General features: G+C 37.1%; 1 protein-coding gene and 1 long non-coding RNA gene across 2 annotated transcripts in view; one reads left to right on the top strand and one right to left on the bottom strand.

Moving 5' to 3' along the window:
* Positions 1-19957, top strand: part of LOC311068624 — a 53131-nt gene that overhangs the window by 17118 nt on the left and 16056 nt on the right. The window lies entirely within an intron of this gene.
* nt5dc1 (5'-nucleotidase domain containing 1) overlaps positions 299-19957 on the bottom strand; it is a 61471-nt gene continuing 41812 nt past the window's right edge. Inside the window, exons 7-12 of the mRNA XM_084091196.1 lie at positions 15687-15861; positions 13190-13287; positions 12728-12849; positions 12258-12437; positions 4756-4918; positions 299-2210 (exon numbers count right to left, since the gene is read on the bottom strand). Coding sequence (XP_083947322.1) covers positions 2098-2210; positions 4756-4918; positions 12258-12437; positions 12728-12849; positions 13190-13287; positions 15687-15861 — 851 coding nt within the window. The 3' untranslated portion in view covers positions 299-2097. The remainder of the gene's footprint in view (positions 2211-4755; positions 4919-12257; positions 12438-12727; positions 12850-13189; positions 13288-15686; positions 15862-19957) is intronic.

Below are 19957 nucleotides of genomic sequence, written 5' to 3'. Positions count from 1 at the left end.
TACTGCATGGAATATAGTTGTAGGCTACTTAAATTATTTTTGTCACATGACCATTTAAAACTAATGAGTGTGGGCAAAATAATAATAAAAGACATAGGCTAAGACCTTTCCTTTTAAAAAGTTTTTGTAAATGTGAACCTAGAATCTTGATGTTGATTGTCAATGGATATTATCCATCTAGTCTATCCACCTCCTCTAAATAGAATAAAGCATTTAAAATGCTGTGAAATTAGATATTGCATTAAATATGTGATGGCATTCAAAAGGGGCAACAGCAAACAAAATCTCTTAAACATAGTAACATTTTTATTTTTTTTATTTTATCTGCACATAAGAACACTTTCCCTGCACTCGATAAACAGGCACTAGTGCTACTCACCACATACAGCAGAAAATACTTTTTTTTTTATTCATTTGAGAAAAGTAGGTCATGCTTATGATGAGGATTTCCACACTTCTGTACCCATGACAAAGTGTCACTCAATACTCAGTTTTGGGCATCTCTGTCAAACTTTTGACATGCAACACGTTTTAACATTGTATCATTTGTACGTAAAATCCATTACAGCCTAACACTGCAGAAACCTCATCAGAGCACTCAATATTAAAAAATAAATACAAAATAAAAACAAATACATCAATTCCACTTACACTGCGTTAAACAAATCATTATTAAAGCTCAGGGCCAGCACACACATGAAACAAATAACAGGTTTTAGGTGAGAGATGCGCCCTGACACGTAAAATCACTAAATGGGTGGGTAAAGCTTGGCACCATTCAACATTGGAATCGACTGTTTACACTGACACCCAACAGCACAATATTTTTTACACAATGTTGCGACAACATTACATACACAGAAAAAATATTCACCCTTCTTCATTCAATAACAAAGAAGACCTAAAACAAAAGGAAATTACAAGGAATAGTTCACCACTATCTTCACTCAACTTGTTCCAAACTGGTACGACTTTCTTCATTGGAACAAAATATTCCTAAAAAATCCAAAATGTACATAGGACTTGATTGCTATATTTCAAATCTTCTGATCGCTCAGTGCGAGGAACAGACCGAAACGCAAGTCGGTATTCACTGATTAACTTTCCCCTCAGTGATGTTAACTGGAGAACCGCTGTAACTGGAGTCCTTGAGTTGATCCGGACTGATCCACTGATCCGGTTCTTGAGTTCAGCTCACTAAATCAATGAACTGATTGCAATGCATAGTTAACAACTTAGTGGAGGAAAAATGATCAGTGAATGACAACTGAAATGTTCTTCTTGAGGCATCAGAAGCCCATGAGACATATGGACTAGTTTTACTGTGCTTTTTAAATTGAGCTTGACATATTTGGTCACTATGAACTGTATGGAAAGAGCTGTGTGAAGATGTTTCAGCAATCTCTTTATGTTCCAACAACGGCACTATGGTTTGGAACAACATGATGGCGAGTAAATAACCTTTTTGTGGAACTATTCCTTTAATACTATTTTGGGGTTTGAAAGTATGATGATCATTTGCTCATTTGAATCTTTTGCAGAATACAATAAACTGGCTTAGATCTGAACCAATTACAGAACTTGTAGTTTACAACAATCAAAACATCAACCAATCACAAAAGGAGCAAATAACTCATGGCTGTTTCTTGATTGCATGAATATTCAATATAATTTGTGCTTGCTTTCCAGCAGAAAGCATACACATCAGCTGCAGGAACAAATCCTCTGAGGTAACATTCCCTTCATTAAAAAAAAAAAAAAACCTGATCAAAACAAAGCAGAAAACCACACAGAGCTCATGGGAAAGCTATGTTTTTTTTCTGTACACCATTAAAATTAGTTTAACGGTAGTGAACGCACAACGCTGCATGAGACATCCAATGATCAACGTATGGATATTCAGCATCTATACCGACACAACTTCATACTGTGCAGACTGATTCAGGAAGGGGTGAGAAGATACACAGACAGTGCTCTGGGTGTAACATTCACACAGCTTTATCACTGATTGGACGAATGGATGGTCTAGCTCTGTGGTGAAGCTTGAGAACGTAACGGTGAAACAATCTCCCGGTCTATGCTGACAGGCGTGAGGGTTCAGGACAAGTTCTCTTCCCATTTCAGCAGCGAGTCTGGAGGTCTGGGGTAATAACCTGTCGTGATGGGCTTATCTGAAGAGAATCGCTGGAACTTAAAGTCTAGAGGAAGATCTGGAAGAGAGATTGAACAGGGGGAAGTTTTAAAAAGGGGGCACCATTTTTCCCCCCCGAAAGTCACACACCACTATAAAACAAACTGCTCTCTTGTGGTATAAGAAACAATTATATGTAAAGTACCATTACATTTCTTTCCCTGAAGTAGACTTAAAAAGACACCCAAAAATGAAAATTCTGTCAGTAATTACTCGCCCTCATGGCGTTCCAAACCTGTAATACTTTCGTTCATCTTCGGAACACAAATGAAGATATTTTTAATGAAATCTGAGCAATTTCTGTCCCTTCATTGACAGCTATGCAAATACTACTTTATACTAAGAAATCGTAAAACGAATCCATATGAATTGAGAGGTTTAGTCCAAATTTTCCGAAGAGACACAATCACTTTACATGATGAACAAACTGAATTTAGGCTTTTATTCACATATAAACATTCATCAATACGCACATCAGTTGTGGTAAAGAGAAGCTCAAACATGTTTGCTTGACGTGCGAGAACCAATGAGGTTCATTCTAGAGTTACGCAGCACGTTTGAGCTTCAGCAAGAACCAATGAAAAAAATTTGGACTAAACCGCTTAATTCATATGGCTTCGTTTCACAATATCTTTATGAACTTTATGAACGTTTTGAAGCGGTAGTGGTAGTTGCGTAGCTGTCAATGGAGGGACAGAAATCTCTCAGATTTTCATTACAATATATTCATTTATGTTCTAAAGATCAACGAAAGTCTTATGGAACGACATAAGGGTGAGTAAATTATGACAACTTTCATTTTTGGGTACTAACACTGCAATCCACTGCCATTATAAATCTCGGAAGCGTCAGGGCGTTTATTAATATAACTCCGCATGTATTCATCTGAAAGAAGAAAGTCATATACACCTAGGATGACTTGATGGTGAGTAAATCATGGGATAATTTTTATTTTACAGTGAACTACTCCGTTAAAGTCACAGTGCTACAACTTCCCCATTACAGATGGTTGGGGACAATTGTACCTGAAAAGAATCCCATTTTATGCCAGATAGGAGCATACATCAAAGAAGACATACCATTAATAACTATTAATATTATTGAATAGTAATTATTTTAGAATAGTAATTATATCAGATGATAATCTGATAATCCGATCAGTAAAAAGAGAATTTAACATTGTATGCAATCATTTAATACACACAAAAAGTGATTTACAAATAGGGAGCATAACAAGAAATTAACTGTACAAAAGTCAAGAACATGGGTCTCATTCACTAATAATTGCGTGTATTATTTTATATTTGTACGCTTAGGAGAACTTCTCACGAAAATCTCTGCCTAATTCACAACTCGTTCGTAAACACATGAATTTGTTCTTAACATCGTTCTGATGATAGTAAATTTGGAATATTCTAAATGAGTGGTCGTGAGCACGAGTTTAGTCAGTTGCATTAAACACACCCAAACACCATATAAGGGCTTTCCACACACACTTTCCTTACAGCCTTTCGCCACTCTTGTCAAACTTGCAGATGTTTTCAGATGCGCTCTCGCCCGATCCTCGAGCAATGCCAAGTGTGCCATTCTCACCAGTTCTCACAATAAACACCTTTTATACAGACCCAGATTACAGACCTCTCATTATACGCATATATCTGCGTTATTCAGAAAACCGAAATTTTATTATTTAACAATTGTATTATTTAATTTTATACATGGATTATATAATACAATTATTGCAACATACTTCAATATAATTATAGTCATGTTAGGATGAAATATAACTTCTTAAAATGATTATAAGGCCGTAAAGAGTAAGTGCTTTTTGCGTACGTGTGGTTTCAGTTGTTCCTATATTTTTTTCGTAAATTAAAAAAACAACAAAAAATTTGTGATTTGTTCTTAAAATCTTAGTGAATGAGATCCAATATTTGCAGTATGCAAATCTGAATAATGTCAGTAAACTAGAGCAAAAGCTGAAATGCAGAAGTAGAGAACAAGAATAGGTTACGGATACTCAAAGTGCCCCTATTATGCTATTTTAAAGGTTCCTCATTTTGAGATTTTCATGCATCCAAAGTCAAAAACCCCAATCTTCTCATAATATACATTGCAGAATCACCTCTTTTCTCAAAGAGTCTGAAACAGTTCAATAAACGATTGGCCCAGACCCAAATGTCACCCTAAACACTCACGAGTCCACACTTTCGTGAGTAGCAGCGCTTTGACTGTCTAGTAGCAGTCTCCTGCTGAGCTCGCTTCAGTGCGGTGGGTGCATATCGACTGCAAAGAACCCTTCTGAAACCTAAAATGACAAATGGGAGGCCCTATGGTCTCGTGGACTCCGCGATCACATGCATACAGCGGCCACTGTAAGTCCACAAGACCAGAAGTATGAAGTGTGTCATTTAGGACAGGGCCAAACCAGTAAACTTTTTGCTAAAATTTTTGATAATATAACTTAATCAAAACCATAGTCTTAAATAAGAAAATAACGCAAAATGGAAGCATGTTCAGTCCTAATCTCAGACTTTCAGACTCCCCCATTAAATCACAAATACCTGCTATAGCCTCGATGCTGGGTATAGCCATAGTGCTGTATGTGTGGATACTGCGACAACACCAGGTGAGCCTCTGTGTCTCCTCTCCTTCATTCTTTTGCACGTCTACAAAATATGAGCCCCACTGGTTTGATACATCAGAAGGAGATTTCATTCCCTGATCCTAAGAGAAAGATTATACAAGGAAGACACAGAAAGAGAAAGAGCACAAAGTCAATCAACCTTGACAAACCACCACCACCACCAATGAATACAGGACGTTGCATAACATTATATTATATTGTTATATTACATTATATTCATATTTATGCGTAAGCTTCGTAACACGGGTTTGTTTATTCAATAGTATTTGTACGCCAAAAGTGAAAGTAATGAGTGATAAAGAGTGCAGCGAAATAAAAGGGGAGGGTCTCGACGAAATCCAAAAGCAAGTGGTCACGGGACGCATTTGAAACGCATGATAATACCAGCAGTAAACGGTAATGTGTCCTGGATGTGTTCATGTCCACTTGTGTTCATCGAAAATGCATCTTAATCCCAGGTGGAAACAGAGCTTCTCTCTCTCTCTCTGGAGAGGTGGGATGGTTACAGGTCTAATCTGTTCTGAAAAAAATTAAAATAAAATGCCACTAACCATTGAATAGCGTGTAATTGGAAAGGAAAATACACAGGCATCAGGAATACTATATTTTAATTGGTCGATAGTGGCGTTCTATGGTCAAACCTTTTTCAAAATGAACCACCAATGAACAGTTTGCTAATGTACTTCGCATCAAAATCGCTGTTGCAATTTTATTTTATGAAAACTGCTGCTGACTGTACATCATCCCTTACTGTTAAGTTATATTTGTGGCCTTTCTGGCTTTATTTGATTGGACAGTCTGAATTGAGGAACAGGGTCAGGAAGTTGCATTTAAAAATATCTTCCTTTGTGTTCAGCAGAAAAAGAATTAATTCAGGTTTGGAATAACTTGCAGGTGAGTAAATTATGGTAAATTTTTTTTTTTAGGTGAACTATACCTTTAATAAAAAATATAATAATGAAATTAAAAGTTGGATTTAAAGGACATGCTTTTGTGTTGGGTCACAAATGTGATGTCTAATATAAAATCTGAGACCTGAAGCAAACAATTTCTCTCAGCATGTTTTCATGATGTATCTGAACTGAAGGACTTCAATAGAATGAAACTCTCTGATCTGGTAAAAGAGGAAGTGTTTGATCAGAAGTTCCCATAGTTTGACGCACGTACACACACAACATTCTGCATAATACTGGCTCTGTGATTTCTGAAGAAAAGAAAAAATTGAATCGCAAAATACTAGGGATTCAAGACTGAGAACAGTTAATTTCCCAACAAAAGCTGATTAACCTCACATCAGCTCTACTTTTTAAACAGGGGTTTTCAAAAATACCAGAATAGTACAACTAAGCATAGTGTTCAATAAACTGGAACATGACACACGTATAAGCAGTAGCTAAATATCATTGGGGTCACTGAAACATTTAAAAAAAAGAATAAATAAATGAAAAAATAAATAAATGAAGGCTAAGATGTGTCAGTGGGTAAAATCTATAGTTGTTTTAATCTAAGACATTAATACACTCATATGGAGAAAATATTAATTTGGTCAAGTTTTTTTTTTTAAGTAGGTGCCAATTTTTCAACAACAAAAAAATTATTCACACACAAAAAATTTTTTTTTTACTAATACATACATTCTCCTAATTTCAGTTACAGACATCCTGAAACAAAACTAACTGTATTAGTTTTGAAGTATTTCTAATTTCTTTAGAGTACAACTTAAGTGGAACATCTTTCCTGCCTTTCCAAAGAACAGTTACAAATATTAGAGAAAGTTTTCTGTGAAATTAATATACAGTTCGTTCATCTGAAAACTGAATCATAAACCCTAAATGAGGGGGTTGAGTGATGTTACAGTTCTCTAAAAAATTTTGCTTCCTCAAAAATCATATTTCTGCTGTATAGACATATTTTTTAAAACATTCACTATCTTTCCTGTAATTCTCCACTTCCTCCTTCCCGCTGACTGCCTTTCCTCCCACTGGTGTCTTTGTAACAACAAGTGATTGTAAAAAAAATGCATGCAGCTGTTTTTCAAATCTCTGATGAAACCCTGCTATCCATCTATCCATCCATCAATTTTTGGTTTTTGGCCGAAAGAGAAAAAAGGCTGAAAATGTGAACCGAAAATATATGCCGCGCCGCCCCTCAGTGTTCAGTGCTCAGGTTTCACTCTCACGCAGCAACTTTGCGAGCGGCTCCGCTTCTGAAGATGCTCAACTCTCTCTATAAATGTCTTTGTTCTGCTGAACACAGAGGAAGATATTTTGAAGAATGTGGTTAACTGTTGTGGGGCACCATTGATTTCCATAGTATTTTTTTCCATACTATGCAAGTGAATGGTGCCCCACAACTGTTTGGTTACAAACATTCTTCAAAATATCTTCCTTTGTCAGGTATATTAGGCTGCTGTCACTTTAAGACCTGAAGCACGGATCCATTAAACTGTTACACATGCATTTTCCTACTCAACTGTTGACATCCACTTAAAACATAACTGACTGTGTTTGCATGAATACTCACCAAGACCGCCATTTTGACATTATTTTGTGAGTTTTTGGCTGTTTAAGTGCAAAAGCAACGAAAAAGAACTAAATTTAGTACTGAGAGGTGGCTTTATGTGCGCGCGGGAATGAGTAAAATGATGTGCAATCCCATGTCGAATTCAAGCTCTGTAACACCAACAATATTCATCCGCAGAAAATGAAGTGAGTGAGGGGAGGCGGGTTTGTGTGTCACTCGCTGTCGGAGAGATCTTGAGAAAGCGAGAAAGCACAGCTAGTAACGTGTATCTATTCTGCTGAAAATGAGTATTGGAAGCGTTTCAGATATTTCCGTATCCAAAAATCTATATTTATTGACAATATTTGACAACCCGCCAAAGTGGCTAGTAAGAGTGACTGTGTTACACGCCACTGCTGATATACACCCGCATTTGGCAGGATGCCTGGTGTTAATGTAAAGCCCTGGTTATATCAAATATCATACATCGTGTAGCCTTAGAAAACGGGGTAATAATGGGGTTCATGGTATTTTGCCGGTTACTCGACACGGGTAAATTACAATCAAATATTTTTTTTAAATCGAGTACTCGAATTTAATCGAGGAATCGTAACATTCCTACATAGAACTGAATGAACAATAACATACTGATATTTAATATTATTTTAATATATTTTTAGTCCAATTTTGATGCGTCACTTTAAAGGTGCAGTATGTAATGACAGCTAGTGGTTGAAATAGGAACTATTAAAAATATTAGAGAGAGTTGTTTCCCCCGCCCCCTCCTCTTCCACAGTGTGTAAGCCGAGGACACTTACACACTGTGGGTTGACGAGTTGATTTATTTTAGATGGATGCTGAGGCTTTTTAGGTCGGGTAGAATCTGCAATCTCTGACCCAGTTTGTTTGCTGGCTTCCATGGCTACAATACGCTGTGTTTTCCGACAACTAGCAACCTGGGGTTTCAGTTTTTTGGCTAAGTGCATTCAGAATTTTCGGTTTCAGACCATGCATGCATGCATGCATACATACATACATGCATACATGCATACATACATATATATATACAGTGAGGAAAATAAGTATTTGAACACCTGTCTATCAGCTAGAATTCTGACCCTCAAAGACCTGTTAGTCTGCCTTTAAAATGTCCACCTCCACTCCATTTATTATCCTAAATTAGATGCACCTGTTTGAGGTCATTAGCTGCATAAAGACACCTGTCCACCCCATACAATCAGTAAGAATCCAACTACTAACATGGCCAAGACCAAAGAGCTGTCCAAAGACACTAGAGACAAAATTGTACACCTCCACAAGGCTGGAAAGGGCTACGGGGAAATTGCCAAGCAGCTTGGTGAAAAAAGGTCCACTGTTGGAGCAATCATTAGAAAATGGAAGAAGCTAAACATGACTGTCAATCTCCCTCGGACTGGGGCTCCATGCAAGATCTCACCTCGTGGGGTCTCAATGATCCTAAGAAAGGTGAGAAATCAGCCCAGAACTACACGGGAGGAGCTGGTCAATGACCTGAAAAGAGCTGGGACCACCGTTTCCAAGATTACTGTTGGTAATACACTAAGACGTCATGGTTTGAAATCATGCATGGCACGGAAGGTTCCCCTGCTTAAACCAGCAGATGTCAAGGCCCGTCTTAAGTTTGCCAATGACCATTTGGATGATCCAGAGGAGTCATGGGAGAAAGTCATGTGGTCAGATGAGACCAAAATAGAACTTTCTGGTCATAATTCCACTAAACATGTTTGGAGGAAGAAGAATGATGAGTACCATCCCAAGAACACCATCCCTACTGTGAAGCATGGGGGTGGTAGCATCATGCTTTGGGGGTGTTTTTCTGCACATGGGACAGGGCGACTGCACTGTATTAAGGAGAGGATGACCGGGGCCATGTATTGCGAGATTTTGGGGAACAACCTCCTTCCCTCAGTTAGAGCATTGAAGATGGGTCGAGGCTGGGTCTTCCAACATGACAATGACCCGAAGCACACAGCCAGGATAACCAAGGAGTGGCTCTGTAAGAAGCATATCAAGGTTCTGGCGTGGCCTAGCCAGTCTCCAGACCTAAACCCAATAGAGAATCTTTGGAGGGAGCTCAAACTCCGTGTTTCTCAGCGACAGCCCAGAAACCTGACTGATCTAGAGAAGATCTGTGTGGAGAAGTGGGCCAAAATCCCTCCTGCAGTGTGTGCAAACCTGGTGAAAAACTACAGGAAACGTTTGACCTCTGTAATTGCAAACAAAGGCTACTGTACCAAATATTAACATTGATTTTCTCAGGTGTTCAAATACTTATTTGCAGCTGTATCATACAAATAAATAGTTAAAAAATCATACATTGTGATTTCTGGATTTTTTTTTTTTAGATTATGTCTCTCACAGTGGACATGCACCTACGATGACAATTTCAGACCCCTCCATGATTTCCAAGTGGGAAAACATGCAAAATAGCAGGGTGTTCAAATACTTATTTTCCTCACTGTATATATATATATATATAAATATTAGAGCCCGACCGATATGGATTTTTGGGCGCCGATGCCGATACCGATAAAAAAAAGCCATATACCGATATATCGGCCGATATTATTTATGTGTATATTATAATACAGTAGCAATATTATTTATGTGTATTATAGTACAGTAAGTTTGGACACACTTTCCAATTGGTGTGTACAAACTTTTGATGGGTACTGTATATAGAATACACAGTATAAACAGAATAAATACATAAACGGTTTGCAATGATCACTCAAATGTGGTGATCAAACACTTGTGTGACAAAGATATGTAATGGAGGCAGGGTAAATGATAGAATGAGAATTTGAGCTGTAACCAAACTAGTTTGCATTGCATTTTATATTATATTATATTCTAAATACTGTTGCATAATCTTCACTAACGACTTTGTCTTTTAATTTAGTCACATTATTTAAAACATAACTTGTATCAATAAATATATCAAAAGTGTCACTGACAAAACCTTATCTTCTATTTTTAATCTTAATTTCTCTAATATCTACCAGTGGAGGAAGAACTCAGATCTTTTTAGTAAAGTAAAATTAATAATATCATAATGAAAACGTTTATAATTACATATGTACAGTAGTTTTATACTATTTTAAATAAGTAGTAAGCAAAATGTACTAAACGTGAAACTAGTAGGGCTGGACCCGAATATTTGAATATTCGTTCGGTGGGTTGGTATTCGATTTGAAAATTTGACATTCGAATATTCGGGTTTTTTTTTTTTTACATCTGGGATCCCCCGCTAAACGGTTCTCATTCGCGCTTGAATAAGGCCGGCGACACACTGACTGCGTGGCATGGCCATTTTTATTTCGGCTCCCATGTTAACAGGTTGGAGTTTGCACACTGCCTGCATGTGACACGCGTCTCTCAGGTGCGGCTCGAGCCACGCGGAAATAGAACCGACGCGCAAGTGTTCCAGCAACGGGAGTGTTCTCTGGCTAGAGCGCAGAACAGCGGAGTTTGTATGGACGAAGTGCATGTCTGAGCTTGTTATTTGGATTAAGCTATGTTGCTTTGACATTGTGGAAAATAGAATAATAGAAACAAAATGTATTAGCCTTTTTACCCGTTATTATCAATCTAAATTAATCTCGTTTTTAATTTAACTTAATTTCGTTTTTCTTTATTTAAATTTCGTTTTTCTTTATTTAAATTTCGTTTTTCTTTATTTAAATTTCGTTTAATTTCTTTATTTAAATTTTGTTTTTTCTTTATTTAAATTTTGTTTTTCTTTATTTAAATTTCGTTTTTCTTTATTTAAATTTCGTTAAATTTCTTTTTTTAAATTTCTTTTTTCTTTATTTAAATTTCGTTTTTCTTTATTTAAATTTCGTTAAATTTCTTTTTTTAAATTTCGTTTTTCTTTATTTAAATTTCGTTTTTCTTTATTTAAATCTACCCTTTACTGTATCAGTAATTTTGTTAGTCAGAAAAATATTAGACTACCTTAAAAGTATTGCTTAATTTAACAGACCTGTGTGTGTGCGTTTTATATCACTAATGCAGTGTCCATTCTCGGACGCGTTCTCTGCCCGCCGCTGTTCTGTAGTTTACTAAAAGTGTATTAATTCTGAACGTGTCGCGTCTCGCGTGTCCATCTGGCTACTCTTAATGCAAAATGGCACTATATAAAGTGTTATAATTACATAAATTATTGGAATATTGCTTGATGTTGTAACGTAGCAGAATGAGCTTTAACACTGTGTCTACACCAGACGCAGCCGTTATTTTTTTGCCACTTTTGCCAGTTCTTTGTGACAGCTTTTAGGTGCTTTATTAGCAGCGCCATCCTTACATAAATCACTGCATCGCTGCATTTTTTTAAATATTAATTTATCGGCCATTATAAATGCCGATACCGATAGTTAGGAAAATGCCTTATATCGGCCGATAATATCGGCCCGCCGATATATCGGTCGGGCTCTAATAAATATATATATATAAAATATATATATATATATATATATATATATATATATATATATATATATATATATATATATATATAAAAAAACAAAACAATATATATATTATATATATATATATATATATATATACAGTAGTCAACATTTGAAGTGGATAACATTTTTTAATTTTTTTAATATATATATATATATATATATATATATATATATATATATATATATATATATATATATATGTGTGTATATATATTTATATATATTTTGCCAAAGACATTATTCCAAAACATAAAAGTAAGATTTTGTTAAAGATATCAAATGAAATTCCAATAATCCAAGATGTCCAATAGACAAGCACATGTAACATTCCAACTCTTTTCCCTATGAAATGGAGTGTGGAAAAGATCCTGAGCTTGACTAAACAGAAACAGCCTTTCAGTCCCACCTCAAACTTGCCCTTTTTCTCTGCAGGGCCTTCAGTAGGGGCGGGGCTGTTACAGGGGGTCGCGTTCGCACGTGCGACGCCCTCCCCCTCCATCTCCTCCACAATCATCACCGTCTCCCACTTTCCAAAGCTGCAGGCAGGGAACATGTCAGAGCGCATGCTGTCTCCGAAATACACCACCTTCATCAGAGAAGACACACACGTGGACGCAAATCAATGCACACACACACACATTCAATACAGGCAGCATACAACATCTTTCAACATCTGCAGAAACAATTTTTATTTTTTTTATTTTTTTAATAATAAATAAATTATAAACATTAATAAATAATTTAAAGCTTTAAAGATTGGGAAATTAACAAAAAATTGTTAAACAGAATGTCACAAAACTTTTATATGCTGATAAATTTTAATATGCTGATAAGCTTTTCCATTATCAGAATGATTCAGGATTCCGACTGTCCTACCTTGGGCTCAGGTTTGTTGGTCATGTTCTTCAGTAGTTCGTGTAGATGAGGCCAGTTGCCCTGAGAATACCAGCCAGGCTTTTCCAGAGACGGCAAGCCTTCACTATCTTCAACATCATCCACTATTGAGAGAAAGGGGAGTATGTTGAGTATGGGAGTATGGGAGCATATGTTAAGATACACAATGAGTATAATAAACAATACTTCTATACAGTATTAGTTAATACACTTTAGTAAATACACAAAGCATCTTACACTAACTGGTAGTCTTTCATTTAAGCCATTAGTCAACTAATCATGCGTTTATATGAATTTAATTACTTAAATGGGAATACTAAACCTTTATTAGAGAAATAATATGCCTATTCTAAACTCAAGCGAACGCATAGCTTTAGTGTTTTCTGCAAAGAACATGTTTTTGCTGCACTGATTTCAGAGTCATGGGAAATGTCTGTTACTCACCCAATGCTCTGAAAGGTCTTTGCTGTGGAACCAGAGAGAAGAAGCCAGGCTTCAGAGCATTAGTGATGATGATGTCAAACAGCTCCTCAAAGTCCGTTCTGCAAAAATGAGAGTTTATAAATAGTTTGTAGGGTGATATGTTTGTGTATATGCTGGCCGGCTCCACTGTAGAAACAGGGACAGCAATAGGGGAACACAAATGAAATATAGTCAACAAATAAAACAAGCCAGCATCTCCTCGGCACACAATGCCATAATTATCCATATTGCCCAGAATCCCACACTAAATGCAAAATCATATATAAAGTACAGCGTGATGAGGAATGCTTAGTGCTGTACATCGGAGAAACTAAGCAAGCAGAGATAGAGAAATGTTTCTCACCGTGTTCTCCTCAATATACATATGAGTTAATTGCTATATATTATTTATTTTTTTGTGTGCCTTGTTGCACCAGTAATACACAACTCAAAACAAAACACTGGATCTCAATTACTAATAAAAACAGTCCGGATTTGGACTGACAGTACGAACTAAGTCTAAATAACACTTAATTCAAAAGGTTTGATTATGTTATATTGTAAATAACTCAATGTTACGTTGATTAAACTAGTTCTTATGTCTCTTATCAATATTTTATTGTTAATAATAATAATAATAATAATACGTTTATTTTATATAGCGCCTTTCAGGAAACTCAAGGTCACTTTACAATGAAGGACAAATAAACATGACATAGAAACATGACATGAAACAATGCAAATAAATTGAGATGGATAACGTAATAGATAGTGGTACATAAACATAGAAATCAGATCATAAAGTCAGGGGTCAGGGAAACAAGTAGCAAAAAGATGGGTTTTGAAATCGTGTAATGATGAAAGGTCGCGGATGTGTTGGGGAATAGAATTCCAGAGAGTTGGGGCAGCGATACAAAAAGCCCTTCCACCAAAAGATAATAGCTTGTGTCTACGGATCGTCAACAGACCGATATCGGAGGATCTAAGTGTGCGAACTGGGGAGATATGAATGAGATCAGAAATATAGGGGGGGCAAGACCATGGAGTGCTTTGAATGTGATAAGGAGTATCTTGTATTGAATACGAAAGCGTACCGGTAGCCAATGAAGTCTGCGTAAAATCGGAGTAATGTGAGAAGATTTCTTTGTGTATGTGAGGACCCAAGCTGCGGAGTTCTGGATATGTTGGATCTTGTTTATAGATGAATTGGGTAAGCCATAGAAGAGAGAATTGCAGTAGTCAAGCCGTGAACCAGGGTTTCAGCATCGCAGATATTCAGAAATGGATGTAAGCGCGCGATATTACGTAGGTGAAGGAAGGCAGACTTCGTGAGCGAGGAGATGTGTGGAAGGAAGGAAAGAGAGGAATCAAAGATTATACTAAGGTTTTTGACAGTGGTGGCAAGGGGTTGGAAGTCATGTGTGGAGACAGGAGCGATCATGGATGGGAAATGATTATGAATGCTATCAATTTTATTTTAAAAGAAATGGTCTGCTGAGTTACTTATGACAGGTGCAGGAGGGTTGGTGAGTTTATTGACTACAGAAAACAGTGCTTTAGGTCGAGAGGATGCATTATTAATAAAAGCAGAGTAGTAACTAGAGCGTGCAGTGTTTATAGCAGATTTGTACAACTGGATAAGGTCAGTGTAAGCAGAAAGGTGAACAGTCAAACCAGTTTTCTTGTAAAGGCGTTCAAGACGACGACCAGCTGGTTTTAGATTGCGAAGTGCAGGGGTAAACCAGGGAGATGTGTGTGTAGAAGGTACAACTCTTCTTTAAGGGGGCATGTAAATCAAGGGCAGTGGAAATGCAGGCATTATATTTGGTAAGGATATCGAGAGAGCTAGTGTGTTCAGTAATATCAGAGAGATGAGTTTGTACAGATTCAGAAAACAGTAGAGGATTAACAGAATTGAGTTTACGGTAGATTATAGTGGATTTCACCCTGAGGCGGGGAAGAGGCGTTTCACAGTTTAGTTCGATGAGGAGGTGATCAGACAGTCCAATTTGAGAACCAAGCACAGAAACATTATGTAGACCAGCAGTGCAGACAAGATCCAGTGTGTGACCTTTTGAGTGTGTAGCAAAATCGACATGTTGTACAAGATCGAAACATTCAAACAATGACAAGAGTTCACGCGATTCTGCACAAACAGTATCAACATGTATGTTGAAATCACCAAGTAATATAACACAAGGGGATAAGGCAGAGGAAAGGGTTAACAGTTCATGCAGTTCAATGAAGAAATTTGAGATAGATTTAGGTGGATGATACAGGAGAATCAAGAGCATTAGAGATGTACCAGAAGCTTTGAGAACTAAATATTTAAAGGTTAAAGTCACATGAAAGTCACTAGTTTTGACTGCAATGCTGCTGCGGTAAACAGCACCCCTTGATGTCAAACGAGGTTTGGCCAGGTAGCTGTATTCAAAGGGAGTGTTAGGTTATTTCTTTTGCGTATGTCTGTAAAACTCACCCCAGTATGTGCTCACACACTAGCCGACAGTAGTCCGAGTGCGAGCTGGTGATGAGCAGCAGGATTTTCCCGCTGGTTTTCATGCTCCTCAACCATCTCTTGACTGCATCCGAGCAGGGCTGCAGGTAACGACCAGGACAACGCTTCACACTGGGGAAATACGTCCCTGTGTCCTCTAAACATGCAACAACAAAAAAGCATCAATAATTGTCATTTCTTATTAAGGTAAAACATTCTATAGATAACATTTAAGGTTTGGGGTACAAATATGGGGTAATTTAAAATATTTAGTAGTATTTTATTGGATTAAATAACAGTAAACACCAACACATGCAATAAAAATCACAAAAAAACAAAAAGGGTAATAGTTACTAGGAAAAAAAATTTATACTTATAATAACATGAAATTATAATTTAAATAAAATTTTAAACATTAATGTAATATTAGCCATAATAAAGACACATAAATAAATATACAAAACAAAGGGTTAAATATACACTGACTGGCCAAAAAAAAAGGCCAGATTTACTAAACAGGGCAAATTAACGTGCAATTCCATAAGAGTGCCGATGGGAGTGGAGAGTTCTGCACGTGATCTACTGACGACACGCATATTAAAGAACACAGACGCAGCCGGATCATTTCCATAATGACCAAAGCAATCTACCAGGGAGCGTCTGGTTTAAGACGTGCTTTTTTTGGATGGTAAATAATGGCGCAAACACCAGAACATTGACGAGCGCAAACCTTAGTAAATCACCTTGCATGATTCATTTAAATACTCTCCTTCCCATAAATTTAGCATCTGAAAGGGAAACTCCTACAAATGCATATGCAATAAGGTCAGGCGCAAAAATAGCTGTGTCCACGCCTTTTCAGCGCTCATTTTTCACATATATCTGGCCCTTAATAGTCTATGATTGGATCATTATTGCAGTGATTAATGTTTCTGGCATGTTATATGTTTGGCAACAATTCATTTAACCCTAAATTGTGCAGTGTGTAGCATTTATTTCTTAAACAAGCATGTCGGAAGACACAATCCATGACCATATTCCAGGATGACAATGCCAAGATTCATATATTCAATGTATATCAGTGGCGAGCGGTGACTTCTTTATATGTTACTATGTTATATCTAAAGTCTTTGGTGTTAGCTTCTCAGTTGCTTACTCTCATGACGCATAGCAACATAGCTAAAAGTATTCCTAATATGTTATACCTTTTATTGAAAGTAGATTACATTTATCCATCCTTTAATCTATCCATTTATCTCTGCCTTCACAAGCACCCGTAAGAGCTGTGATTGTGATGTTTGACTGAGTTGAGGGAAGTCGTGCGACACACGAAAGGGCGTTTGCAAAATAGGCAAAAAAAGTGCAAGCACACCAGATGTGTTTGGTGCAAACAGGGATAAAAAGTACCCCATGCCCACGGTTCAATATACTGCTGGATCTTTAATGTTTGTGGGCCTATTTTTAGCTGGAGGTCCTGGACATCTTGTTAGGATACATGGTATCATGGATTCTAGAAAATACCAACAGATAAAAAATCAAAACCAGACAGCCTCTGCTAGAAATCTTATAATGGTTGGATCTTCCATAAGGACAACAATCCAAAACAAATGTCAAAATCAACACAATAATGGGTCACTGAGCACAAAATGAAGCTTCTGCCATGACCGTCCCAGTTCCCTGACCTGATGAGTGGAGTGAACTGAAGAGAAGAAGCACCAACATGGATCTGGGAATCTGAAGGATCTGGAGAGATTCTGTATGGAGGAATGGTCTCTGATCTCTTGTCAGGTGTTCTCCAAACTCATCAGGCATTATAGGAGAAAACTCAGAGCTGTTCTCTTGGCAGAAGGAGGTTGCAAAAAGTATTTGATAAAAGGTTGCCAATAATTATGGCCAATATGTTTTGGAGAAAAGCATTTAATTCATAATGTGATTTCCCCCCCACTTTCAATTCTTTTACTTCAATAAAAGGTTAGATTTTTGCAAATATTTTGAATAACAGATCAAAAGGATAAACAATGCAGATTTATTTTTACTGCCATCTATGATCATATTTAGCAGGGACGCCAATAATTCTGACCACAACTATATATTCTCTCTCTCTCACACACACACACTGTATTTTTCAGCATCATTACTCCAGTCTTCAGTGTCACATGATCCTTCAGAAATCATTCTGATATGATTTGCAGCTCAAGAAACATTTCTAATGGTGAAAACAGTTGTGCTGCTCCATATTTTTGTGGATCCTTTTATTTGAAATAGAAATGAATGCTGAATAAAAGTATTAATCTCTTTAAAAAAGAAAGAAGAAAAAACACCTTTGAATGGTGGTATGTTCTCTTTAGTAGACAATTTATGCCTTGACTCAAAATGTCATCAGAGAGCATCAGATTATCATTATAGCAATTCCATTTAAATTATGCATTATGTTGCAGTTCTTAATTACGCTCCAACTGTTCTTTATTTACTTGCCAATCTAATTTCCACACGCACTTGCCACTTGGCGTGTTGATTTTAGACCCCCACTGCCAGCACATCGTTTTTGTTATTTATATCTTATTTTCATTTCTTATCCTGACTTTCTATCTGACCTGCGTAGCCCATATGGTTTACATCAAACAGACACACTCCCCTCATGATTCCAAAACTTTTCCACAGCCTGCATGATCGCAGACTCGAGCATCACACAAGCTCACGTTCAGCCCTCAACGTAAGCCATGCACACAAATACCCCTGAAACGCTCATAACAATGATTCAGATTTAACCTGTCAAATGCTTCACTACGACACTGAAAACTGCAGCATGAGGCAGTCTGATCCTATCAGAATCCACAATCCAAACAAACCCAAGTTTCTTGAGAACTAAAACCAGGACGAATGGAAACCCAGAGCCACTGGAGTGTAGATTGGCGAGTTGTAGTGAAGAGTAAAAGTATCAGTATACGCAGGGTGGCCAGCTTACTAAAACAGGAAGTGGACTGTGTTTGCCTGGAGTGAAGGAATGCGCTCCATATGTGAGACGTACCGTGTCTTCATTTCATGAACAGCAGAAAAGGAGACTTAGGAAAACAGGCATATTCACTAGTCTTCAGTTTATATTGGCAAATACTGCCGCACCACGTACACACAGCCACGTCTCCGAGCCCTCGGATCATCTCACACATTCACACGCAGAGACGTCTCAGCCTACAACACAGATCAACACTGGGCTCTGCAGAAATACAAGCTTTTACACCAGTGGCCTCTTCCGAAAGCACATTTTGTTGCACAACTCGTTTTTATTTAAATGGAATGTTCGTTTGCTTATATGTGCAGGTCCGTAAGAGCACACATGCATATATTGTGCATTTTGGAGTGTGTTGAATAACACACAATCTTACTTCTATTACATTATTTTTATAGAGATTTATAGACATTACCCTTTAAACTGACTTTTGTTAGACTTAAAATATGTATAAAATAAAAGGTTCACACATTAAAATCTAAACAAACAACAGCATGGTAATGGAGTTTTCTAACTGATTTTATATTGCTGTGCTGCCCCCATGTGGGAAACGTCACGTATCAGTCCCACTGATTTAGCTTAAACATGATATTTTTAGTGCAAGTAAATGAAAAGGTGTCTTCAGACCCCCATTATAGACCGAATTTCTTTCTTTCTTTTTTAAAAAATAAAAGTTTGGTTAAATAAATTGGCAAAAAACAAGCGTTTGTCTATGATTACACTAGTTGCCAAGGACCTAAAATAGATACTGAAGATTGAAAAATAAGGTTTTATTGGATGCACAGTCAGTGGAACAGAACTGTCAGAAAGCATTATAATTAACATCTTTAAACACACACCACTAATAAAAATAAGTGTCATAATTCCAGTTCACATGGATACACATCAATTTATAAATTTTGCATAGGCTCTGGTTTTATAAATCTGAAAACTTTTGTGAGTACGCACACTTTTAGGATGAAATCTACGGAAAGATTTATACGTGAGGCCCCAGGTGTAAATGCACTCTGAAACCCTAGAGGCGGATTTAAATACAATCACACAAACCAATTTAGGTGTAAATGCATCTGGTTGAAGCCACATTCACATTCTTCCCCAAATGGTAAAAAAATAAACATGTGAGAGCGTGTTATAACTGCTCCCGGTAGCCAGATATGACAGCACTATGTAACACGCGTTGCCACAGATATGACCAGCGCAGATGAGCATCTTCAGCAAGCAGATGCACAAACTGCCACAAAGGAAA

The sequence above is a fragment of the Abramis brama genome (assembly GCF_963993115.1).
Source record: "Abramis brama genome assembly, chromosome: 18".
Lineage (NCBI taxonomy): Eukaryota > Metazoa > Chordata > Actinopteri > Cypriniformes > Leuciscidae > Abramis > Abramis brama.
The sequence above is the reverse complement of the archived record's forward strand: the minus strand, read 5'-3'. Positions and strand labels throughout refer to the sequence as shown.